This window comes from Odocoileus virginianus, chromosome 2 (assembly GCF_023699985.2).
Source record: "Odocoileus virginianus isolate 20LAN1187 ecotype Illinois chromosome 2, Ovbor_1.2, whole genome shotgun sequence".
Taxonomy (NCBI): Eukaryota; Metazoa; Chordata; class Mammalia; order Artiodactyla; family Cervidae; genus Odocoileus; species Odocoileus virginianus.
The window spans coordinates 58,852,000-58,878,928 of NC_069675.1; the positions used below are offsets into that span (position 1 = coordinate 58,852,000).

General features: G+C 39.0%; 1 protein-coding gene and 1 long non-coding RNA gene across 2 annotated transcripts; both read left to right on the forward strand.

Annotated features, from left to right (window-relative positions):
• Nucleotides 1-27: 27 nt before the first annotated feature.
• Nucleotides 28-24,284, forward strand: MDH1 (malate dehydrogenase 1). The gene is given in 9 exon segments (XM_020873005.2): nt 28-195; nt 5,033-5,131; nt 6,171-6,267; nt 8,679-8,854; nt 11,094-11,216; nt 21,985-22,161; nt 22,617-22,730; nt 23,288-23,377; nt 23,946-24,284. Coding segments are annotated over 9 exon segments (1,005 nt in total). The 5' UTR covers nt 28-192; the 3' UTR covers nt 24,072-24,284.
• LOC139039368 (uncharacterized) lies at nt 202-4,751 on the forward strand. The gene is made up of 2 exons (XR_011492670.1): nt 202-1,864; nt 1,949-4,751. It is a non-coding gene; the product is annotated as an uncharacterized lncRNA (long non-coding RNA).
• Nucleotides 24,285-26,929: the final 2,645 nt, after the last annotated feature.

The following is a 26,929-nucleotide window of genomic DNA, read 5'->3' on the forward strand; positions in this document are numbered from 1 at the left end:
GGAATTGCATTGCAGATTGCGCCAGAATCAGGGTAGAGTAAACTACAGTTCCCAGAGGGCCTCGCGGTCGGGAGCCGCGTTTTTCCTTTTCTAACACCGCTCGCCCTTTCCGAGTCGGTTCCGCGATAGAGGTGACCTGACTGCCTGAGGCTCATTCGGCAAGTGCAGAAAGTGTCCGCGCCGTTCCCAATCATGGTGAGTGTGGGCCCCTGCATGCTGCCCACCTACGGCCTTCGCGCCCCTATGTAGCGTTTCTTGCGCTTGAAGGACTGTTGGGGGAAGGCTGTCCAAGGAATTGTCCTTCGCGCCCTTTGGAAAGTCTTGATTCATCTTCTGGGGACTGTCGCAGTGACCTAGTTAGTTATTGGGAAAGAGTTTATTTCCAACTGAGGTTCTCAGAAGGAATTTAGAGAAATCACTGTCCCTGGAGAGGCGAGATCTCAGCCCTTCTGCATGTTGGGGGTACAAAATACGAAACTGGGGGATTTCTCCCAAGCACGCTCTGGGGGATTGATAAGGCCGATAAGGTTTGAAATGCGGAGTGTTGGACCTTAACCTCTTTTCTCCTCTTAAGCCTACAGTGTTTTTAAGGGCTTTTGTCACAAAGCTTTTGAAAGCAGAATGCCCTCAATGCAAAGGTAGTGCATCTGGTGATGCTCGGGATTGCAATCCGCCTTTTCGGGAGAAGTGTTTCCGCCATGTCTAATTTCACGAAATGTGATTTAAAACCTGTTCATTGATCTCCTTCTGTGCCAGTACATGTTACAGTGACGGCGCCCCTGGACAGATAATTTGTGCCGGTGTTTTTTACTAATCTGTATGTTACTAATTCTAGAACCAGCACTTTTAAATGTTACACAACGTAGTCATCTTGTCATGAAGATTTGGACACCAAGATCTCCATATCTTGTCTCTGTTGAAAGGGAGAAGGAAGGGGGTGTGGGAGGAGGGAACTCTGACGTATGAAATATCAGCATGCTGGTTGAAGGTGACATTTGATATCAACCTGAGAGAAATTGCTTCAGTACTTGTGTTTATAGTTGAGAATGGTTTTTCTCCATTGTTTCAAAATACCAAAATGAATGGGGAAATATTTGAAGGAATTGGAACATTTCCAGAACCTGAAAAGACGTGTTTTCAGGGCACGGGGATAACTCCTTCCACCTTTGAAAAGGAGCCAGTGGGAACAGCTTCCAATTTTCAGTGATAAACCTAGATTCCCTACTTATCTTGTCAGATAACATAATTAGTCATTTAAACGATGGATTCAGTGGTTTCTGACCTAATCATCTTAGCCAGAAAGCAGAGGTACCTATTAACAGAGAACCTCAGACTTCATAATTTTAAAACTGGATGGAACCTTTAAAAAAAATCTTGACCATCTTAAAATTGAGTTTACGGAAACCCAAAGCGAATGTGATTTTCTCAAGGTCACACAAGTTTGCCTCCAAGGACCTCACAGTCTTTCCATTTTACCATATTTTGTCATTTAGACAGGTAAGTCATTCTGAAATTTTGTTTTTAGTTGCTGAAGTTCTGGATGAAGATGCAAGTTCATACTGCAAATACAAGCTAAATTATATATCAGCACTTATATTACTTGACGGTTTTACAATGAGAATACTATATTTCTAGAATTGGAAGGGAATTTGGAAATTATTTCCTCTAATCTTCAAAAGTATGGTTAGGTCAAATGATTTTCCCAAGGTCACACAAAGATCCTGGGCCCCCATTCTTTCTTTGTTTTTCCTGCATGGTAGATCAAGGCAGGCCTGACCCCTGGAAGGTCACTGGAGCACCAAATAATGTCCTTGAGGAAGAATCCTCCTGTCAGATGACTCAATCGCCTTGCCTCCTCAGGAGGGTGTGTAAACAATCACTGTGTTGCAAAAGAGCCATCTTGTTGTAAAGCTGTTAAAAATCAGCCTTTTGTCTTTTTTTTTTAAAGGAGGGGATCCTTTCCTTGTGTCCATTGGGAATGACAGCAAGAATAAACTATGAAAGAATCTGAATACTGTTTATGTGTCTTTTATATAACAGAAATATATATAAATAAGAAAGTAAAAATGGAATATATGGATCTTTCTGTAGAATAACAGAAGGAACACTTAAATTCAAACTTTACAAACAAAAGACTTGAACACTTGCTTAGGACAGAGCCCGCATCTGCAGGAAGGTCATTAATACCCTGCCAAGAGCAAAGACATTCCTTCTTTGAATGTTGGCAGACTGCCCAGATATCTAAGCAAAGAATAGTAACCTCTCTTCATACTGTAACATTGTGAAAAGTCAGTGGGAATCTCCCACCCTCCTCCTTTTCAACTGCAATGATGCAAAGAGCAGGCAGAACCAAATACTGCACTTTCTTTTCTGTTTCATCATCAGAGATTCAGACACTAGGCTTCATACTACCTACCTATGAAAATAATTTGCTCAGTGATACACAGTAGGATTAATGGCTATTTATTAGTTGCCCACTATCCCTTCACTAGGGACTGTGATACTTGGAATCCCCTTTTTTTTGGTTTTTTTTTAGTAGCTAAAATTAATGCCTAAAATTGACTGCATTATTATAACCATCTACCTGCTTTCTGGGAGGTTTAAGTTTTATACGTAGTGGTAGTAGTAGTCACTTTCCCCTCATTTCTTATTCTAGGTTGCTTTCATTGAAGTAGCATGTGTTCGTATTTCTCTTAACCCTTGCTTTCCTTCATTCAGCATATCCTTTTTGAATGCTATATGGGAGTGCAAATTTGAGTTAAAGGCAGACTATTCTCACAGGAGTTCCACAGTGTAGTGGAAAATAAACATAAGCTACAAGAGTCCTTAGAGGGAAAAATTTGTGGTGACAGAGACCTGTTATTAGAGTGCCTGCCCCGTACTAGCCTTACCACTTTGTGTGTTAGCTGTCTCAGTCCTTACTGCCTTGTTCGGTAGCTGCTATTAGCTCCACCTCAACCTTAGAGAAACAATACAGTAACTTGACTAAGAACATACAGCTGAGTTGAGGAATCCAGATTTGAACCAGAAAGTCTGGCTCTAGAAGCCATCTCTTCATCACTACTGCATCTCTAGCCTCCTCTTTTAAAAAACTGCCTTATCCTCTTGTTTCTTACATATGGTTCACTAATGGATTCTCTGGCATGTATTATGTACAAGGTACATAATAAAAGACTTTGATTAGAACTACTGAGCTAAATAATTTTGCTAACCATACCTGGAACTATTGTCACTATTTTCAAGCTTCTCAGTGCAAGTATATAAAACAATTCTTTAAAGCATGTTGGGTTTGCTTCCAAACAATTCTTTTACATTCCCAAGGGTTTGATAGTAATTTTACAAGAGCCAGCTACTCCTTTAGCAAATATTTGATGAGCTCTAACTACATGCCAGGCATTGTTCTAGGCAGCTGGGATACAACAGTAAAAATAGACAAAGCCCCTATCCTTATAGAGCTTGCATTCTAAAGAGGGAGACGCAGTCATTTCTATTATCATGTGCTACAAGGAAAGAGAGGGAAATGACAGAATTTAAAACATGTAGAAGCCATGTGATAGAAAATAAATATATGGAATAACACATAGTGTTCTTTATAAACCTAAAGCCTATTGGGAACATAAATATTGTTTTAAACTGGATTATTTGAGAAATTATCATATTTTGTTTATTTAGATATGAAAGCATGGGGGAAGTTGGTGAAAAGTATAGGGAAGACACCCAGAAGGTCAGAAGAAACTCCATAGCTTTTTCCCTTTTTCTCTACTCACTCTGGGCATCGCTGAGGAAGAAACACATTCATACTCTGCAGTGTTCAGATTCATTTCTCTACAACATTGACACTGTCCTGAGATTTTTTTTTTTTTCCCCAATCTGAATTCTATAGATACCAAACTGCTAAGAGCTGCCCCCTCTTAAGAGGGAATTCTTAATATAAAGAAACCTAATGCTTCTCTCCCCAGTCAGTTCAGCCACTTCTCTCATGTGGGTAACAAAGGAGGTGACACATTGACCACTTACAGAGTAGAAGTACATTTACCCAGCATTGTCCAAGAAAAGAACAATTCCCTGGATTGAATTTTTCCATCTAAACTTACCCATTAAGTTTGCAGAGATTTTTGTTCAACTCTTTTTTTTTTTTAAACTTTTTTGTTGTTGTTGTTCAGCTCTTTTTAATAGAGATATTTCTCTCCTTATAATTCCCTGAGGTTAATTTAACTTATTTCTAATAATTCAGGGTCATCACTCTGAACTAGATATATATACTTTTCATCCATATGTTTAGATTTTGTTCAAGGTCTATGACTTCCTTCTATTATATGTTCTTTGTACTTTTTCCTCTCACTCCCCTTTAATATTAATTTTCCCTTGGAATCAGGTTGTCAGCTGTGACTACCTGTTGCTACTGTTGTTTGTTACTTAATGCTAAAATTTATTACAATCCAGATTATAATCTAGATAAAATGTATTTTAATCCATCATTTTTTTTTTCTTCTTAAATAGATTTATTTTTCTTCCCCCAAGGACTTGAATCATGATTAATAAACTTTCCAGTTCCTTGTAAATGGAAAGTTTTAACCTCTGTTTCTCTTCCTGGTGTGAAGGGTTCTTGTGAACAGAAGGGAGTGGGGGGATTTGCATAAGAGGATTTGTAAGATTCTAGTAGCCGCCGGGGTTCGTATCATCATATGATGCACATCAAAATTGTTAGGACTATTTTTAGTGGCAAAATATCCTAAAAGAGATGGATAAAATTTTATAAGTAAATCGAAGATAGCAGGGAGAGTTAACTAACACCACATAAATGTGCTAAAGGACACGTGTCCCAGAAGTCACTCGATTGCTTTGTGCATGCTGTGTTTACTGGGACAAGTCTGGAATGAATATCCTCTACTAAGCCAGATGTGAATGGTCTTTAAAATTTTACATTAGCTTTTAAAGTATGTGGTTGTCTTATTATAGAGAAAATAATGAACATCTTTAGGGTAGAGTAACCTTTTTTAAATAAGATGTTAATGGGTCTCTTTCATTACAGTCTGAACCAATCCGAGTCCTTGTGACTGGAGCAGCTGGTCAAATTGCATATTCACTGCTATACAGTATTGGAAATGGATCTGTCTTCGGTAAAGACCAGGTAGGGGCAAGTGTCAATAAATCTTAAGTAAAAGTAAGAACATTTTCAATAAAACCCTCTATTCAGTTGCAAATAAATTTTTAAATATTAAAGGAATGAATAATTCCAATAAATGTCTGAGACACACAACTATAAATGGAATCTGGCAGGTTCCATGCACCCCTCTGGGCACTGAAAATGCTTTGCAAATTATAACTGTTCCATGTACTGTTGACTTGGTGCTGCCAGCAAATGTTATAATGACAGTAACTGATATGGAGAGTCAAATGGAAGAGAAAGCTGCTGAATCAGCACTTTCTTGTTCATAAATGGTCTTTAGACCCAGAAGAGTTAGACAGGCAAATCACTTTCCCAGTTTGAAGCAGGTACCCTCTATTCCCTGGTAGCTCAGTCAGTAAAGAATCTCCCTTCAGTGGAAGAGACCTGGGTTCGATCCCCAGGTCGGGAAGATCCCCTGGAGGAAGAAATGGCAACCCACTCCAATATTCTTATCTGAAAAATCCCACGGACAGAGGAGCCTGGCAGGGTTAGTCCCTGGAGTCAGAAGAGTCAGACATGACTTAGCAATTGCACCACCACCTCCCTCTATTCTAGCAGGTCCGATTAATGTATACTAAAATCCTTTTCTATGATAATCATCTATCCATTGTCCTTACCCATGGATATCAAGTTCTTCCTTTATGCAAGATACTGTGCTTAGCTTTCTATGAACTGAAATTGGATACACAGCCATCAACAACAAAAGCATGGTGTGGCATGTCACTTCAATCTGGTATTTCTTCTATATACTCCTTTAAAATTCAATAAAGGTGATTCCTCTTAATGTGTCTGTTAGCAAACTATTGCTGGTTTTATAGTATTCCTTTTTTTAAGAGTAGCCTGCTGTTAGACACCTGACTTCCTAAAATAATTATGATTAATTAATGGGAATTACACACATATACACACCAATTAGCAAAAACTCTGCAAAAGGACTTTTTCTGTGACTAAATGACATAACCGACACTGACAGATGCTGTCCTTGCTGTTTGTCTGGCAGCCTATCATTCTCGTGCTGTTGGATATCACTCCCATGATGGGTGTCTTGGATGGTGTCCTGATGGAGCTGCAAGACTGTGCCCTTCCCCTCCTGAAAGGTGAGCTGGGGAGTGGAGGAGAAAGGGATATTATAGTATTTTATATCTTTAAAACAGTAGATTTTAGAGCTTTGTTAACTGGCCTTTCAATTAGAAATTATTTCATTAAAAGTTTTTTATTTTTGGACTACTACCACTTGGTAAGATGTATATATACCAAGAATGAATAAATAAATAGCAAATGTCAAGACAGAGGTCTTAAATTTGATTGAAAGATTCATTAAAATATTAGGTCAAGCTGTAAACTAATTTGAATGTTGTTCTTCAACTCTACCTTCATCATTATCTTTTTTGGGAAAGGGAGGGTAAGAATTAATAATACTCTCAAAGAACTTGCACAAATCAAAAATATATAGATGCCCAAGATAAACCATGCTCAGAATTCTTGTGTCTGTTCAATAAACAGTTACTGGGAGGGCTGCTCTGCCACCTCAATCATTTGATTGCAAAGTTACGTAAGAGAATGCATTACCCTGTCCAAATTGTTCTGCTGGATCTTTTTCCTCACCCACTGTTTCCAAATCAGCTTCCTATGTTGTTTTTTCCTTTTTATTCCCTTCTCTGCTGAGTTCCCTCTGCTGACTCTTATGTACCCAGGTTATAGTCAGCTTGACCTTGGTCAGCTATGAATATACAGGTTCAGCAGATAAGGCTGCATGACTGGGAAGAAGATGGATTGTTTTTTTCTCCAACTGGTGCTCTCATGTATACTTACTTGGGGACTTATAGCAGCCTGATTGACACAAGTTTCTGATCTAAACATTTATCGGTGACAGCACTATATTCTGATTGTCTTAGTATTTGGGAGCTGCTATTGGCTCAGGTGGTAAAGCATCTGTCTGTAATGCTGGAGACCCAGGTTTGATCCCTGGATTGGGAAGATACCCTGGAGAAGAAAATGGCAACCCACTTCAGTACTCTTGCCTGGAAAATCCCATGGACAGAGGAGCCTGCAAAGAGTCAGACACGACTGAGTGGCTTTACCTTACCTTATAACAAAAATACCATAGAGTTTATAGGTTTATAAACAACAGAAATTATTTCTAATGTTTCTGGAGGTTGGGAAGTCAGTAATCAAAAAGCCAATAGCTTGGATATCTAGTGAAAGTCCAATTCCTGCTTCATAGACAGACATCTCACTGTGTCTTCACATGGCAAAAGGGGTGAGGGAGCTCTCTGAGCCTCCTTTATAAGGCACTAATCTCATTCGATGAGTGCTTCTCCACCCATGACCTAATCTTTTCCCAAAGGCCCCACTTCCTAATACCATCACACTGGGAATTAGGTTTCAACATATAATTTTATGGGAGTACATCCAGTCTATAGCACTGGTCATGGCCTTTTTAATACAGTCACCAAAAGAACCATGATATATAGCTGATGCTTTAACAACTCAGGGCTGAGGGGTGCCAACCTTCCCTGCAGTGGAAAATTCAAGTACAATTTATAGTTGGCCCTCTGTTCACACTTCCTCTGTATCTGCAGGTCCAACCAACCTCAGATTGTACCTTACTGTAGTATTTACTATGGGAAAAAAATCCACATGTAAACTTGACATGCACAGTTCAAACCCATGTTCAAGGATCAACTGTATGTTCTTTAAGAAGGTATATGTTTATTGCACTGCAGCATAGTGGTTGAACTCTGAACCAATCTGGACTTGAATGACAGTCCCACTCCTTTTTGACAGGTAGCTAATTAATCTCTTTAAATTTCATTGTCTTCATCCTATAAAATGTTTGGGCTTCCCTGGTGGCTTGAATATGCCTGCAATGAGGGAAACCTGGATTCAGTACCTGGGTTGGGAAGATCCCCTGGAGGAGGGCATGGTGACCCACTTCGGTATTCTTGCCTGGAGAATCCCATGAACAGAGGAGCCTGGCGGGCTACAGTCCATGGGGTCGTAAAAAGCTGGACACGACTGAGTGACTAAGCACACAGCACATAAAATGTTAAAATTAATTGTGACAAAATAAACCTCTCAGTGTTATTCCTTACAGAAAAAAACTCCTCAAGAAGCACGATTTTAATTTGGGTGATACTTTAAAACTTAAAGTAACTGTAACTTAAAGGTTAGGTGAGTTAGATTCTCTTTTGTGTTATCGGTGGTAATTAATATGAATAATTAATGTTGCTTTGAAAGGTATATTATACCTTGCATCATAATAAAAGATGAAAGCTACAGAGTTTTGAAATTAAGCAAAATAAATGTATTGACATTTCTGCTTATGTTATGGTTGTTGAATTAATATATTGCCTTTCTTTTCTTAGGCCCTTTAAACTTTGATCACTGTGATTTGTAAAAGTAAACAGTTGCTGCAAAGTGGAAGAGTTACTGGGTAGATTCAGTATGAAAAAACCTCAGACTTCGGTGTTTAAGTAGCTCTGCATATTTATTGTCATGTTCACAGATGTCATCGCAACAGATAAAGAAGAGATTGCCTTCAAAGACCTGGATGTGGCCATTCTTGTGGGCTCCATGCCAAGAAGGGATGGCATGGAGAGGAAAGATTTACTCAAAGCAAATGTGAAAATCTTCAAATGCCAGGGTGCAGCCTTGGACAAATATGCCAAGAAGTCAGTTAAGGTGACCAACAGAATATTTTACAGGGTTTTTCACTATCAGCATTTGAAACTTCTGCTTTCAGCATTTAAGTGAAAATGAAATAATTTGTTTTGTTTTTTTCCCCAGTTCTGTACAGCGGTCAGTAAATACAGGTATAGGGTTTTGCTTGATTAGCCCTCCCTTTCAGGGCTTGTTCATATAGTGTAGAAATCTATATTCTGAGGGGCTTAAAAATATTTTGACTATGACATGGAGATTTAATATTAGTTTGTAAACCTGTAGAAAAGGCACAGAACCTTCTGGTGCCCTTTTAGCTGCACAGGACTTTTTGTTCAGACATTTGGATTTGTGTGTGGTTGTAAAGGAAGATGGCTGTAGAAGTGCCGGGAAGTGGTGGCTTCTGAGTGCCCAGATTTTCTCAATCCAGAGGAATTTTGATAGACTTGTCTGTTGAGGAGTTGAGTCAGTTATGATTTCTGGGTATTAAACCTATTGGTTTTAAATTTATCTTCCAGTAAAGCCTCCTTTTACCAATTAAGTATCAGTTACCTAGAACTTAACGGACTAAAAGTTGCTCAGTCGTGTTGGACTCTTTGCAACCCCGTGGGCTATAAAGTTCATGGAATTCTCCAGCCAGAATACTGGAGTGGGTAGCCGTTCCCTTCTCCAGAGGATCTTCCTGACCTAGAGATTCAACTCAGGTCTCCCGCATTGCAGGCAGATTCTTTACCAGCTGAACCACCAGAGACACTTGAAAGTCTTCCCTGTAGCTCAAACAGTAAAGAATCTGCCTGCAACACGGAAGTCCCAGGTTCAATCCCTGGGTAGGGAAGATCCTGTGGAAAAGGGAGTGGCAATCCGCTCCAGTATACTTGCCTGGAGAATCCCATGGATAGAGGAACCTGGCAGGCTACTGTCTATGGGATCCCAAACAGTTGGACACGACTGAATGACTAACACTGCTACCTACCTACCTAGAACTTAATTAACTGTCACAGCAAAAAGGCTTGCTGGTTAAAGGTTTCACTGATTTTAATACACTTCTTTCTCCCAATCCTGACTCCAAAGAAAGCTAAAAGAAAATTTTATAAGATTTTCTAATGTTTCCATTTATAATGTTCTATTATAATACTTCATAAACACCTGAATTTCTGCTCTGTGCAGACTTTACTTCAAGTAGTTAACTTTTATTTTCTGTAATCATTAATAGAAAATAATAAAAATAAATTGAGTAGAAGTCCCCAGGTCTCTTAGTAAAAAAATTACAAGGCTGCTTGGGATTATTGTGCTGCTTGCAGAGTAATTACCTCTCAGCCAAAAATGTCTTTCTAGGGGGAAAGACACACCTACACTGGAATAGCTAGGGATATTGGAGTATCATATCTGCAGCTTGCTCATGGACAGACTCAATAAAGACTAAGGGCTCTGTGTGTGTGTGTGTGTGTGTGCGCGCGCGCACACGCGCAAGTGTGAACACATGCGCGCACACAGAAGGTGAGAGAGATGGGGCAAATTGGAGAATCTAGGTAGAGGGGATGTGGGAGTTAGTCTTTGTAAGATGCTTATAGCTTTCTGTAAATTTGATATAATTTCACAGTGAGTTTTTTAAATCATTTTATTAAAGATTTTTAAGACTTGTAAAAAAAATTCATGTATTTGTTTTCCTATGCTGTATTGTAATTCACTGTATCCCCCTTTCAGAAAGAAAAAAAGCCTGAAGTGCTTTTTCCTGAAGATAGATTCAATGAGTATAAAGGGGTGGGACCTGGTATTTTAGCAACTATCCCAGTTAATTCTTAGGATTAGGCAAGAATGAGAAACACTTTCCACTCATAAGGGCAAATCACTGCCCTAAAACAAACTCCTCAAAGAATTTCTTTCTTGGGCTACTTTTATGAGACAGGAAATTTTTATGATTGACTCGAACCCTGAGATAGAGCTTTCGGTTACTAGTTTTTTATGGCAAGAAAATAAATGCTGTCTCTGTTTTAGCAGAAAACACAATGACTTGTATATATAATGGTGGTTTTAGTCAATGTTTTCAGTAGTCACATCAAATACTAACAAGAGGAAAAAAAAATATTAGAAGGGAGGATAGAAACCTCCTAGAATCTAGAAACTAGGGTAATAACTATACATATTTAGCTCACACAAATTGATCAAAAGGCCACACGTTACATCAGTCCTATCCTATTGATAAGTTGGTTTACTTAAATTAGTGTTCGGTCTGAAGCTCTGCTGTGCCTCTTGTACATCCTAGGTTATTGTGGTGGGGAACCCAGCCAATACCAACTGCCTGACTGCCTCCAAGTCGGCACCGTCCATCCCCAAGGAGAACTTCAGTTGCTTGACTCGTTTGGATCACAACCGAGCTAAAGCTCAGGTAAGAAAGATGCCTTTTCAAATCTTAAATGTTCAACTTTAAACCTTTTTTCTCACCCTTAAAGTAACTGAATCTTAGTTTGTACTTTTTTCCTTGTTTTGTTTTAGTAGGTAGCTATTCCACTTTGTTAGGACATCTTTAAATCTAATCTATTAAGGCAGCTGAACTTTGTACTTAATTTTCACCATTATATTCCATTTCCTTTCTTTAATCACATGTCACTGCTAATGTCCTCTTAGTACAGTGGTTAAAAATTTTAGTCATTAGTATAGATAATTCACATAATGGTACACAATTATTTTTGTCAGGTACATAGGAAATTATAAAGACAAAGGCTTGAGTTTTGTGGGTTTCATGTGGTTCTGCTTTTTTCACTCAGATAAGCAATTGAATTGATTTAAATTTTATATTTAGTTTCACTTTCATTTTTATATCCTTATCATATTCTACTTCCAATTTACCTTGATTCATGGACCTAACATTCCATGTTCCTATGCAGTATTATTCTTTATAGCATCTGACTTTACCAGATGCATCCACAACTGGGCATTATTTCCACTGTGGCTCAGCTTCTTTATTCCTTCTGGAACTATTTCTCCACTCTTCTCCAGTAGCATATTGGACACCTAATGACCTAGGTGGTGGGGGTTGCAGCTGGAGGCAGAGGTTCATCTTTCAGTATCATATCTTTTTGCCTTTTCATACTGTTTATGGGGTTCTCAAGGCAAGAATGCTGAGTGGTATGTCCCTTCTCCAGTGAACCATATTTTGTCAAAATTCTCTACCATGACCTGTCTATCTTGGGTGGCCCTACACAGCATGGTTCATAGTTTCATTGAGTTAGGCAAGGTTGTGGTTCATGTAATCTGCTTGGTTAGTTTTCTGTGATTGTGGTTTTCATTCTGTCTGCCCTCTGATGGTCCATGAATCAAGGTAAATTGAAAGTGGTCAAACACGATGGCAGGAGTGAACATCAACATTTTAGTTATCAGTGAACTAAAATGGACAGGAATGGAATGGACAAATTTAATTCAAATGACCATTATATCTACTACAGTGGGCAAGAATCCCTTAGAAGAAATGGAGTAACCCTCATAGTCAAGAGTCTGAAATGCAGTACTTGGGTGCAATCTCAAAAACAACAGAATGATCTTGGTTTGTTTCCAAGGCAAACCATTCAATATCACAGTAATCCAAGTCTATGCCCCAATCACTAATGCTGAAGAAGCTGAAGTTGAATGTACTGTGAAGATCTACAAGACCTTCTAGAACTAACACCAAAACAAGATGTCCTTTTCATCATAGGGAGCTAGAATGCAAATATAGGAAGTCAAGAACATACCAAGAGTAACAGGCAAATTTGGCCTTGGAGTACAAAATGTGAAGCAGGGCAAAGGCTAACAGTTTCCCAAGAGAATGCGCTGGTCATAGCAAACACTCTCAGCAACATAAGAGACAACTACACATAGACATCATCAGAAAGTCAATACCAAAATCAGATTGATTATATTCTTTGTAGCCAAAGATGGAAAAGCTCTATACAGTCAGCAAAAGCAAGACTGGGAGCTGACTATGGCTCAGATCATGAACTCCTTATTGCCAAATTCAGACTTAAACTGAAGAATGTAGGGAAAATCACTAGGCAATTCAGGTATGACCTAAATCAAATCCCTTATGATTATACAGTGGGAGAAACTAGTAGATTCATGGAATTAATCTGATGAACAGAATACCTGAGTATGGATAGAGGTTCCTAACATTGTACAGGAGGCAGTGATCAAAACCATCCCCAAGAAAAAGAAATGCAAAATGGAAAAATGGCTGTCTGAGGAAGGCTTACAAATAGCTGAGTATAAAAGAGAAGCTTAAGGTAGAGGAGAAAAGGAAAGATATACCCATCTGAATGCAGAATTCCAGAGAATAGCAAGGAGAGATAAGAAAGCCTTTTTTAAGTCAGCAAGGCAAAGAAATAGAGGAAAACAATAGAATGGGAAAGACTAGAGATCTCTTCAAGAAAATTAGAGATACCAAGGGAACATTTTTCATGCAAAGATGGGCTCAATAAAGATGTAAACAGTATGGGCCTAACAGAAGCAGAAGATATTAAGAAGAGATGGCAAGAATACACCGAAGAACTGTACAAAAAAGATCTTCATGACCCAGATAACCATGATGGTGTGATCACTCCTCTCGTGCCAGACATCCTGGAGTGTGAAGTCATGTGGACCTTAGGAAGCATCACTACTGGCAAAGCTAGTGAAGGTGATGGAATTTCAGCTGAGCTATTTCAAATCCTAAAAGATGATGCTGTGAAAGTGCTGCACTCTATGCCAGCACATTTGGAAAACTCAGCAGTGGCCACCGGACTGGAAAAAGTCAGTTTTCACTCTGATCCTAAAGAAATGCCAAAGAATGTTTAAACTACCATACAATTGCACTCATTTCACATGCTAGCAAGATAATGCTCAAAATCCTTCAAGCTAGGCTTCAACAGTACATGAACTGAGAACTTCCAGATGTACTTGCTGGATTTAGAAAAGACAGAGGAACCAGAGGTCAGATTGCCAACATCCATTGGATTAGAGAGAAAGCTAGAGTATTCCAGAAGAACATCTACTTCTGCTTCATTGACTACGCTAAAGCCTTTGACTGTGTGGATCACTACAGACTGTGGAAAATTCTTAAAGAGATGGGAATACCAGACCACCTTACCTGCCTCCTGAGAAACCTATATGCAGGTCAAGAAGCAACAGTTACAACCCGACATGGAACCGTGGACTGGTTTCCAGTTGGGTTCGTCGAGGCTGTATACTGTCACCCTGCTTCTTTAACCTTTATGCGGAGTAGAAATGCATTATGCCAAACGCCGGGCTGGATGAACACAAGATGGAATCAAGGTTGCAGGGAGAAATATCAGTAACCTCAGATATGCACATTACACCACCCTTATGGCAGAAAGGGAAGAAGAATTAAAGAGCCTCTTGATGAGGGTGAAAGAGGAGAGTGAAAAGGCTGAGTTAATATTCAGCATTCAAAAAACTAAGATCATGGCATCTGGTCCTGTCACTTCATGGCAAACAGATGCAGAAAAAGTGGAAGTAGTGGCAGATTTTATTTTTCTGGGCTCCAAAATCACTGTGGACAGTGACTACAGCCAGGAAATTAAAAGACATTTGCTCCTGGGAGGAAAAGCTGTGGCAAACCTTGACAGTGTGTTAAAAAGCAGAGACAACACTTTTCCCACAAAGCTCTGTATAGTAAAGGCTATGGTTTTTCCAGCAGTCTTGTACAGATCCGAGAGACCATAAAGAAAGCTGAGCACTGAAGAATTAATTTTTCTGAATTGTGGTGCTGGAGAAGACCTGAGAGTCCCTTGGACAGCAAGGAGATCAAACCAGTCAATCCTAAAGGAAATCAACCCTGAATATTCACTGGAAAGACTGATGCTAAAGCTCCAATACTTTGGCCACCTAATGTGAATAGCCAGCTCACTGGGAAAGACCCTGCCTGATGCTGGGAAAGATTGAGGACTGGAGAAGGGCCAATAGAATATGAGATGGATAGCATCACTTATTCAATGGACATGAGTTTGAGCAAACTCTGAGAGATTGTGAAGGACTGGAAAGTCTGATGTGCTGCAGGCTATGGGGGTCACAAAGAGTAGGGCAGGATTTAGCAACTGAATAATAACAATATGCATATTCATGAGTGAGTATAATCTTCCATGTAAAGCTGGGTTTCTAGATGCGCTTGCATAGTACAACATGCTCAAACATATGTGCCTTGCATGTTCAAAAATGGCAGTCCTTGGGGTAGAGGTTTTAGCATTAAAATGAGGCAAAGTTCACTCTAGGTTGACAAAATCCAGGTACCTATTGAGTGAAGTCACAAGGGTCAGCAGTCTTATTCCTTAGACTCCAGTTAATCTGATGAGTGAATGCTTAAGGGGTTTTGGATGCTACAAAACAGCTCAGGAATGTGCTTCTGATTGATCTTTACCTTTGAAACAGGACAGAACAGGGAGCCTTTACAACTGATTTGTTACATTTGCTATGGTTACTTCTCTTGCCTAATGACAGTTTTTTGTTCTTGCATTCTTTGTTCTTTTTAAAACCATTAATTACTGAGATCTATTCTTTGTTTCCACATGAAGACCTAGGAGGCCTCAGTTCACCTTTCTCCTGGTCTCCTTAGAACAGAAGCCTTCTGAAATTCACAGTCTAGTTCTTAACTCAAGCTTGTCCAGTGCATGTTACAATTTCTCTTATTGCCCAGGATTCTGCTTCTGCAAAATATGACAAACTCTGGTGTAACTGCATACCTTCCTTATTACTGTCTGGCTAAGAAAACCACTGCTTTACACTGAGAGCTGATCATCTTTCAGCTCTGGAGGGCCCAGTGAAGGAGAAAAGAATTTACATTTAAGTTTCTACACTAAACTGAATGTTTTACATTTAATTTGTCATTTACTTCTCATAGTAACCATATGAGGTATCTGTTATTATCTCCTGTTTAACAGATAAGAATTCTGAAGCCTAAAAAGGTCAGGGAACCTCCTCAAAGTCACACACACAGCTAGTCAGTAAAAGGGTCTGCCTAACTCCACACCCTCATGTGTTCTTACACAATGGTATGGGTCTTGCATGCTAAGTCACTGCAGTTGTGTCTGACTCTTTGGGACCCTGTGGACTGTAGCCCATCAAGCTCCTCTGTCCATGGGATTCTCCAGGCAAGAATACTAGAGTGGATCGCCATGCCCTTCTCCAGGGGATCTTCCTTATCTAGGGATCAAACCCGTGTCTCTTAACATCTCCTGCATTGGCAGGCAGGTTCTTTACCACTCGCATCACCTGGGAATGCGATCAAGTGACTTAAATCCATTCACTAGCTCTGTGACCCTGAGAAAGTGTATTCAAGCTGTAAAATGGGATAATAATTGTTATCTATCTCATATGGTAGTTATGTGCACTAAACGAGAGAAGATCTATGTTAAGACCTTATCTTGATGCCTATCACATAGTAAAAACTCAGTAAAGGTTGGCTGCTGTAATTATTACTGATGATGATGATGAAGAGATATATAACCAAATTTTGAGAAGAGTCACACTTCAGAAATCTCTCAGTTAATTTAGAAGGTATTTGGATAACAAGCTTAAATTACAAATATTTCCTGAGAGGCTTTGGGCTGTGGGCTGGGTCTTTTTTCTTATTATTTAGCCAGCACTCAGTAGCTGGGAAGAAATGGGAGTTGGTTTGAATGACTGGAGGCAGGAGATTGGGGTACTGTAGAGCAGTTATGGGCTTCCCAGATGGCGCTAGTAGTAAAGAACCCACCTGCCAACACAGGAGATGCAAGAGACAAGGGTTCAATCCCTGGGTCAGGAATATCCCTGGAGGAGGGCATGGCAAGTCCCTCCAGTATTCTTGCCTGGAGAATCCCATGGGCAGAAGAGCCTGATGGGCTACAGTCCAGTGGGTCACAAAAAGTCAGACACGACTGAAGCAACTTCACAGGCACACCCAGAGCTGTTATGAAAGAAAAGGTGGTACCACAGGTGTTACGTCTGTGGACTTTGGATTACCAGATGGTGAATCTCTGTGTTGCAACAGGGAGAAGACAGTAGAATGATGACAACACCAACAAATTTCCACCTGTGCTGTTTGACCTGAGGCCTTAGTTGAGGCAGGCATTGGAAAACTCTGCTTTCCGATGTACAGCAAAATGATGCTTTGTCCCAGTGCCTGCAACAGTTTTCCTTGCGGGGTGAAAGTCTGAGTGAGGAAAGAGGGAAGAAAGCCACAAACTTTGACTTTGGCCCATGTTCCAGCATGCTGGTTTGGCACAGTGACAGCTGTTAGGAAGTTTTTGAAGAAGCTGTTTCTTGCTCCTCTAGAGGCTGTTAATCCAGTGAGAAAAGTAACAGACCCAAAGATTAAGTTTTCTTACATGAATGAATACTGCAGCTGCTGCTGCTGCTAAGTCGCTTCAGTCGTGTCCGACTCTGTGCAACCCCACAGATAGCAGCCCACCAGGCTCCCCCGTCCCTGGGATTCTCCAGGCAAGAACACTGGAGTGGGTTGCCATTTCCTTCTCTAATGCATGAAAGGAAAAGTCAAAGTGAAGTCGCGCAGTCATGTCTGACTCCTAGCGACCCCATGGACTGCAGCCTACCAGGCTCCTCCGTCCATGGGATTTTCCAGGCGAGAGTACTGGAGTGGGGTGCCACTGCCTTCTCCCTGAATGAATACTGGTCTTACATAATTTGTTTTAGAAATCAGAGTGCCTCACTGCCTAGTGACTGTTTATCCCCTGCAGAATTCCCCTGTATATTTGCAAACCAGAGCTACGTATGTTGTCTCCTGGCCAGCAAGGTAATTTGTCAATGAAACCAGCTAGGTAGTATCACAGAGAAGAAAATTAACTAGAGCTGGAGAATGAATCAAAAGCTGTTCAACAAGTCTGTGTGACAGGCATGAAAATGCCTGAAGGAGCAAGGAGCTGCTTACTATCCTGGGTACATGGTAGTTTAGCTCTGACCTGCATGATATTCAGAAATCACATCTGCTGGGTGCCAAGTACTGGCCTTTGCTATCCAGAGAGAAGCTGATTAGCTCAGGAGATCTAAAGAACAAGGGGAAATGGGCAAACAGGACACAGGAAGTCAGGGGAGCCTCCTGTAGGGAGGAGAGGCCTGCAGACAGTTTGTCCTCACTGTACTTTGGAGTTGACATCCAACAGAGTTAGGGTTTCTAAATTGTTGATAATATACATCTTGGCTCACTTGCCTGAGTATAAATTTTCCTTTTTCTCAATGATGCCAGCTAAATATAAGTAAGAACAGTTCTTTGCACGTCCCTTCAGGTCATGGCACACACAGAAAATGGTACTCATTGCATAGCACATCACTCTACACCTACCACTAAGCAGATCAGTAGCCTGTACCCCAGAAACCAACCACCCAACTAATTTGTGAAGACGGATATGATAGTTAATAGTCCTAATTTTTGCAGAACTCTAGATGAAGTAGGGATTAGATCAGAAGTGATTTTAAATGTCAAAAGCAAAATTTTAAGTTATTTTTAAAATCTATTTTAGGACTTAAAAAATGAGTCTCAACTTATAACCGTCAGTGAAAGTAAGCACAACGTGCTTCTTCCTTGACTGAATAAATTAGCATGAAGATGAGTCAAGGCATTGCAAACATTTTAGGTAATGGCTTTTTTCATTTGTATCATTTTGGTTGGTTGGTTGTCATTTTTTACTTTTTATTTTGGAATAATTATAGACTTAGAAGAAACTGCAGAAATAGTACAGAGAACCCCATGTACCTGCCACCCTCCTCCCACAGTGATGACATTTTACATAACTATAGAGCATTATCAAAACTAGGAAATTGACTAAACTACACACCACACTGTTAAATAGCTTTACTCAGATTTCTACAGTTTTTATGTCTTTATGAATGATCCTATATCATCTAATTATATATTAGATTACTATAACCACAAACTGTACCATCACCCACAAAGAACTCCTATTCATGTTGCCTCTTTATAGTTAGCCAGTCCCTCTCCTTTCCTAAACTCTGACAACCATTTATCTGTTCTCCAACTCTATGCTTTTGTCATTTTAAGAATGTTTTAAAAATAGGATCCTGCAGTAAGTTACCTTTTGACAACTTTTTTCATTCAGTTTAATGCTTTTAATAACCATTCAAGTTGTTACATGTATCAGTAGTTCATTCTTTTTATTGTTACTCCATTTATTTAATTATATGAATGTACCACAGTTTGTGTTGGAAGACAGAAGGAATGAAAAGTGCCCACCAAACTAAGAAGGCATCTTGAGACCAAAAAACAAGGCAGGCAGCTCCATATAACCAATGAATCAGTTTATTATACGGTAACTTACTCACAGGGTGGGATTGGGATCAGGCAGACAGTGACCCAGAAACATTTGCAGCTGCACACCATACCACAGAGGAGCCACAGGGACAATTTTGTAGTTACCCTCGGGTATGAGTATAGGTGCTTTGAAACAGGACGTTTCTGAATTAAGATTCATGAACGGATAACTGGTCTCGTGGGTGCCAGGAATGTCAAGGGAGGTTTTCATCATTGTTTGGAGACCAGCAGAGCAGAGAGGCTGGCTACCTGATCCTGATGTTTATTAAACCATATAATATAAACTACAAAGCCCTAGATGTGATTCACTTCACAGGTCAGTTTTAAAGGATAGGAGAAACTATAAGGGCCCAAGATGGTGTCAGTTATGCTAGCAGCTGTGCTTTATTTAACCATTCTTGAAGGACTTTTGAGTTGTTTCGAGTCTGGGGCTAAAATATCAGGCTGTATTCTCTTTGCTATATGGTGAGCACACAACCAGAGCTTTGATGCAGTGCTGCTATTATCTGTGTATGCAAAAGCTGTGATTCTGGCACAACTATTTTGTTTTTCCTTTCGTTCTTATTGCAATGTAAAGGGAAGAAAAATCACAATGTAACCCTAACACATCAGCTTTTAAATTTTTTTTCTAAAACCTTTCTATTTTAGATCCTTATAAATTCTGCTATCTAATTAGAAAGAAATTACAGGAAAGCAAGTATTAGAATTCCCTAGTAGCTCAACTGGTAAAGAATCGCCTTGCAATGCAGGAGACCCTGGTTCGATTCCTGGGGGCAGGAAGATCTGCTAAAGAAGAGATAGGCTACCCACTCCAATATTCTTGGGCTTGCCAAGTGGCTCAGCTGGTAAAGAATCCACCTGCGATGTGGGACACCTGGGTTCAATCCCTGGGTTGGAAAGATTCCCCTGGAGAAGGAAACAGCTACCCACTCCAGTATTCGGGCCTGGAGAATTCCATGGACTGTATAGTCTGTGGGGTCGCAAACAGTTGGATATGACTGAGTGCTTTCACTTTCTAAGTAAAGTATAGGAATAAAACCAGCCAATTAATTTTTTGGCTTCCTAGTACATATAAAAGTTTTATTTGTATGTAGTGTGTTAAGTATGTAAAAACATTATGTCTAAAAAATATATACATACAATATATACATACTTTAATTCGAAAAAGGCTTTGTTGCTAAAAAAAGAAGTGCTAACCATCATCTGAGCCTTCAGCAGGTCATAATCTTTTTGCTGGTGGGGGGTCTTGCCTTCATGTTATGGCTGCTGATTGATCAGGGTGGTGGTTGATAACAGTTGGGGTGACAGTGGCAATTTCTTAAGACAACAATGAAGTCTTCCTTTCACAAAAAATTTCTCTATAGCATACAATGCTGTGATAGCATTTTACCCTGAGTAGAACTGATTTCAAAACTGTAAGTAAATCTCTCAAACCTTGCCACTGCTTTATCAACTAAGTTTATATAATATTCTTTTTTTTTTTTTTTTTTTGTGGCATACATGAAGATGAGGCATTTTATTCAAATTTGTTTATAAGTTTAGCAATTATCTTTAGTTAATTAGAACCCCACTTTTAAATTATCATACCCATGAAATTGACTCCCTAGACCATAGAGATTCCTATATAATTTGGGCTGTGTATATTTCTGTATTTTAAGTGTACATCATATTTTGTTTTACCTAAAGAATTCTTTTGTGGAAACATAATTGATTTACATCGTTGTGTAAAGTTCTGCTGTATAGCCATCTAAATATTCAGAAAAATTTACTATTTGAAAATATTCTAGAGCTTTAGTTCTCAAAGAATAATTCTTAAACTAGCAATGTTGTCATTGTTTAAGAACTTATTAGAAATACAAAATTAAGATTCCATCTCAGAATTACAGGATTAGAAATTTGAAGGATGGGTCCTGGCCATCTGTGTTTTCTTTTTTTATTGTTGTTTTCTTTTTTTTTTTTTTTTTTAATTAGTTGGAGGCTAATTACTTTACATCATTACAGTAGTTTTTGTCATACATTGAAATGAATTAGTCATGGATTTACATGTATTCCCCATCCCAGTCCCCCCTCCCACCTCCCTCTCCACCCGATCCCTCTGGGTCTTCCCAGTGCACCAGGCCCGAGCACTTGTCTCATGTACCCAACCTGGGCTGGTGATCTGTTTCACCCTAGATAATATACATGTTTCAATGCTGTTCTCTTGAAACATCCCACCCTCGCCTTCTCCCAGAGTCCACAAGTCTGTTCTATACATCTGAGTCTCTTTTTCTGTTTTGCATATAGAGTTATCGTTGCCATCTTTCTAAATTCCATATATATGTGTTAGTATACTGTAATGGACCATTACAGTATATAATATTCTAAATCCATTCTTGTCATTTCAACAACCTTCACGGCATCTTTACAACTAGGAGTGGTTTCCACCTCAACAGCTTTAAACATTATAGGGTACAGTATTGAAGTAGAATGCTTAAAAGTAAGGATCATCTTACAGTTTATGGATGACTTATTTGTATAATAGCTTAATCAAATATAAAACACCAAAGTTTAATATTGCTTAAATACATAAATGTGACCTTTGTTTTGTTGAATACTTGGAGATGTCACCTAAGTGTTTCTAACCAATCAGGTATTTAGATACTTTCTCTACTATTAAATTATTTTGGGAAACTTACCAAACAGTAAAATCTTTGGGGGATTTTTTGTTTTGTTGTTGTTTTTTTTACAAATCAATATAAGTCTTGTGTTCTCTTAAAGTTTCAGAGGTTTTTATCTTAAGGACATTTGTCAAATAGATCACAATTTGAAATTTAAAACAAAAATAAACTTGTCTAAGTAATGTATTTGTTTTTTGTTGAACAAGATTGCTCTTAAACTTGGAGTGACTTCTGATGATGTAAAGAATGTCATCATCTGAGGAAACCATTCCTCAACTCAGTATCCAGATGTCAACCATGCCAAAGTGAAACTGCAAGGAAAGGAAGTTGGTGTTTATGAAGCTCTGAAAGATGACAGCTGGCTCAAGGGAGAATTTATCACGGTGAGAAAAATCCAGGAGATCTCTTCACAGCCAAGCATCGAGAACTCTTGAGAGACACACACATTACTGACCTGAGTCTCCCCACAGTGGGTGGCAGGAGGAAACCCAAAGACAGCAGGCCTTTGATGAGTGTATATAGTCTTTGGGAGTCATACTGAGGCAGTCATAATCCGATCTGATCCATTGTGTGGCAGTCAAGATTGATAAGTGGGGAAAAACTGGATACCCTCCAATCATCCAGCTCTCTTATAGAGGTCCATTTCTTCATGTCAAGCGTGGTCAGCTTTCTGTGTGGGTCTTTAGCTGTCCCTTTTCAGGAAGACTGGTGCTTCCAAGTGAAAGAGGCTAATAAGGCCACCATGGGGTAGTTGTGTGATTTTGGAGGGGACACAGTACGCTGTAGTTTCAGCCTCTCACCCCAGGAATAACCCTGCTGTCTCTGCCTGCCCTCCCAGACTGTGCAGCAGCGCGGGGCTGCCGTCATCAAAGCACGAAAGCTGTCCAGTGCAATGTCAGCCGCAAAAGCCATCTGTGACCACGTCAGAGACATCTGGTTTGGAACCCCAGAGGTGAGGACTCAGTGACTTCCACAGGCCCCTCTTTTGTTTTTTCCTCTGATGCTGTAATGTAAAAAATCAAACAAGCAAAAAGACATGTGGCCTTGCAGTCAGGCCAGTTAGGTTCATATCCCAGCTCAACTCCTGACTAGGTGAGTAACCTTGGGAAAGTTGCTTAACCTCTGAGCAGTTTTGTCATCTCTTACATGGCATTTAACTCATAGGGTTATAAGGTCAATGAGATGAAATGTGGAAAGCACCAAACATAGTAGAGGTAGCTTTATTTTTCTTCTTCAAATCTATATTGGGCCACCAGCTTCCTCATTTATAAAATGAGGGTTATGTTTCTCTGGCTTACTTCACACATGGGTTGGAAGAGTGGACTGAGATAGTAACCATGAAAGTTGCCCTTCTGTGTAAGTGCCTGGTGCTGATTCTTTGTATAGTAATGAAGTTACACACAGAGTATCAATAAGAACCTATCACCTGGTCTAATTTTGTTAGTTCATGTGTCCTTCAGTTATGGAAAGGAATCCTTTCATAAAACATTGACTGTTGCTTCTTTTCAGGGAGAGTTTGTGTCCATGGGCATTATCTCGGATGGCAACTCCTATGGTGTTCCTGACGATCTGCTTTACTCGTTCCCTGTTACAATCAAGGTGAGGTCGTATGGGTTTTTTTTAAACCCTCTGTCCCCTGATGGGATACCAGTTGTGTGTTTTTATTAACAATAGTATATTTTAGTCTAGAAAGTTGTTCCTTTACTAAATTAGACATTTTTCTCAGCTTTAAAATCATGTGAGCACAACTTTAGGTGACGAAAAGATTGAAATTAATCTGGAAAGCAAGTTTCAACTCTCCCAACTAGACACCTTTTGTTACTCTGCCTCTCACATTGGACATCTATAAATATTCTCTTACTTTTAAATGAAACAGTGGTTCTCAGTGTTGTCGCTCTGTATTAAAACTGTACTGAAGTCAATAGTTTTTTATATTTGCTAATTAAAGCCTAATTTAAAGTTGGTTTTTCTAGATTCAGTCAGTTTCAAATTCAAATGTTGAGTTTTTATCAGAATTATGTTAATTAAGATCTGGATTTTGATTTGCTTCTTTAGATTCACGTTTTAAAACATACTCCTCTAAATTAAGTTCAAACTAAGTTGTTGCTTGCTGGAACAACTTCTAGTTTAATCATAAATCTCTTAATTTGCATTTATTTTCAAACAGGATAAGACCTGGAAAGTTGTTGAAGGTCTCCCTATTAATGATTTCTCACGTGAGAAGATGGATCTTACTGCAAAGGAACTGGCAGAAGAGAAAGAAACTGCATTTGAATTTCTTGCCTCTGCCTGACTAGACAATCATTTCGATGTTACTAAATGCCCCAAAGCTGAAGAATCTAAATGTCGTCTTTGACTCTAGTACAAAATAATAATAATGCCATACTTAAATTACTTGTGAAAAACAACACACTTTAAAGATTGTGTGCTTCTTGGTACAAGTTTGTGACGGTTTATCATCATGCTGTTAGTGTCGTATTCTAAAATAAATATATATTCAAGTGAAGATGACTTGGACTCTAATTCTAGATATTTTGTTTCTGTTCAGAAAACAAATGTGCATGTTTCCCAGCTTGCCTAAGGGGGTTATGGTTTAGAAAAAAAAAAAAAACAGAAAAAGGAAGTAGATAGAAAATGTTACAACGTAAAGCACAATTCTCTCATATTTAAATAGAATAGGAAAATCCTACCTCATAACCAATCTATTTTGAAATATAATTTTAAGTCAGTCTTTTCTTTTTGGCCACACAATGTATGGGATCTCATTTCTCCTCCCAGGGAGTGAACCAGTGCCCCACTGCAGTGCAAGCACAGAGCCTCAACCACTAGACCACCAGGGAAGTCCCCAGAATATAATTTTAAACATTACCTACATTAGGCAGTTAAACATATTTTTTAAAATCTTAATTTATGCTTTGTGGATAATTTGGTTTTAACGTTAGCTGTTAAATAGACTGCAGGTAATATTCTGTTAAGTTTAATGCCATTGGTAAGGGTGGAACAATCATTTACATGACGGGAAAGAAAGATCATAATTTGTCCCTTGAGGTATTCTATAGCAGACAAGGATTCACTTACACTTCATAACTGGTAAATGGCACAGAACTTTATACTAGTAGAAATATTCTCAATCTAAGCTTATTACTAGAAACATACTCCTATTCAAAAAAACTAGCCTTTTCTTTTTCCAAAATTCTTGAGGACAGGAAACACCTATCTTTTTCATCTTTGTTGTTAACTCTGTACATAAAAGATACTCACTATCATAGATCTCTCAGGGTTTACTACAGTGCTGTTCGTGGGTGCCCAAATACATGACTGGGTTTGTTACTTATTTCATACGTAGAAAAGAAAGCAAGTAAGTGAAAATGCTTTTAGAATTGCTATTAATTAGATTTATAAAAGTTTTCATAGAACATTTTTAGAAAAGCACAAATGTGTATCAGTTATTAAATTATTTTCACTTCTAAACGCACCCTTCTGTTCTCTTCTTGGGACACTGGAACTGGGACTCTGCAAACATTTCTTTACCAGCTTTAACAAATCCTTGTTAAAATCTGACCATAAAGGGTACCAGAGGGAGAGTAGGCTGAGGAGGAAGGAAAAGAAGTGTGCTCCTGCTCCTCCACAAATGAGTCAAATGTACCTTTAAAAGAGCAATGAGGGCTTCCCTGGTGGTTTAGTAGTGAAGAATCCGCCTGTCAATGCAGGGGACATGGGTTCGGTCCCTGGTCTGGGAAGATCCCATTTGCCACGGGGCAACTGAGCTCCTGCGTCACAACCATTGAGCCTGTGCGCTACAGCCAAGGAGGCGCATCTGCTGGAGCTGGTGTGCCCTAATGCCCATGCTCGGCAACCAGAAAAACCCTGCTCACCACAACCAAAGAAAACCCAGGTGCAGCAATGAAGACCCAGAGCAGCCAAAGGTAATTAAAAAATAAATCTTAAAAGGCAATGATGTGGAAGCACAACGTATTTCAGGTGGAAATTTAAAAATGCTATATGAAGTAAGCATGTGAGTATAAAAATTATATAAGCCAGGAGACACAGCTGAAAGATAAAGTACAAAGTTAAATTTATTCAATGATGTGTTCACCTCTTATTTTGTCACCTGTTTTTATACACTGGCCTATTACTTGATTCTGTAAATTAACCTCACCCAACTTCTTAGAATCAGGGATAACATAAATGAAATGATAATACATTTGAGAGAGAGCTGGGAGATGGAGAGATCCTTCTATAGAAATAAGCAGTTTCTCACCAACTATGCTTCTGAAGCATAGCTTTGTGTTGCATATATTCACCTTGTGAAATATCCTTTATGATTTCACTTCTGTCACCTTAACTAAGAAAACAAAGCATTTTATTGCCTCCTCTCTTCTTGGACAGGGTCCAGGCCCAGGAAATTGTGCCCTTAAGAAGTGTGATAATTTGTGGAAAGCCCATGCCTTTCATAAGCATTTTACTAGAATTTGAAGAAATTCACATGGGTGAGTATAGGGCAAAAGACGGTACATTTTAAACCAATGAAATTGGATTCAAAAACTTTGCAGAAAAGTTACAATCTGAATAAATAAATAAAGGCCTTAGGAGGCCGTTAAAGATCCTTACCCTCATGATGTTTCCCAAACAACAGAGAAAGATGGCCAGCAAAAGCTTTTTTAAAACATTAAAATGTATTGAATTGTTTTTAACTGTAAGAAACCATAAAAAAGGAGGGGGTGGGGAAACCCCTCTGATCTTCCTGCCAATTAAGTCATATTTTACATAAAAATAGTACATACATGTTAGAAAGTCAGTGAAATGGTGTTAAATGATCTTCCTGCCAATTAAGTCATATTTTACATAAAAATAGTACATACATGTCAGAAAGTCAGTGAAATGGTGTTAAATGAAAACCAAAAAAGCCCCTTCCTTCTCCCAAGGATAAACTCTCTTGAAAAAAAGGAGTTTCTTTTTATCCTTACAGGAAGAAAAAATACAAACACATTTATTTTGAAAGTTAAAAAAAAAATGAAAAGCTATACAATGAAAAGAAATTTCCCTTACTCATCTAACTCCCACACACTTAAACCCATTTTTGTCTCCTTGAGAATACAGAAATAATTGATGCATAAACCAAGTATGTATATGACTATGTGGGGGTGTGTT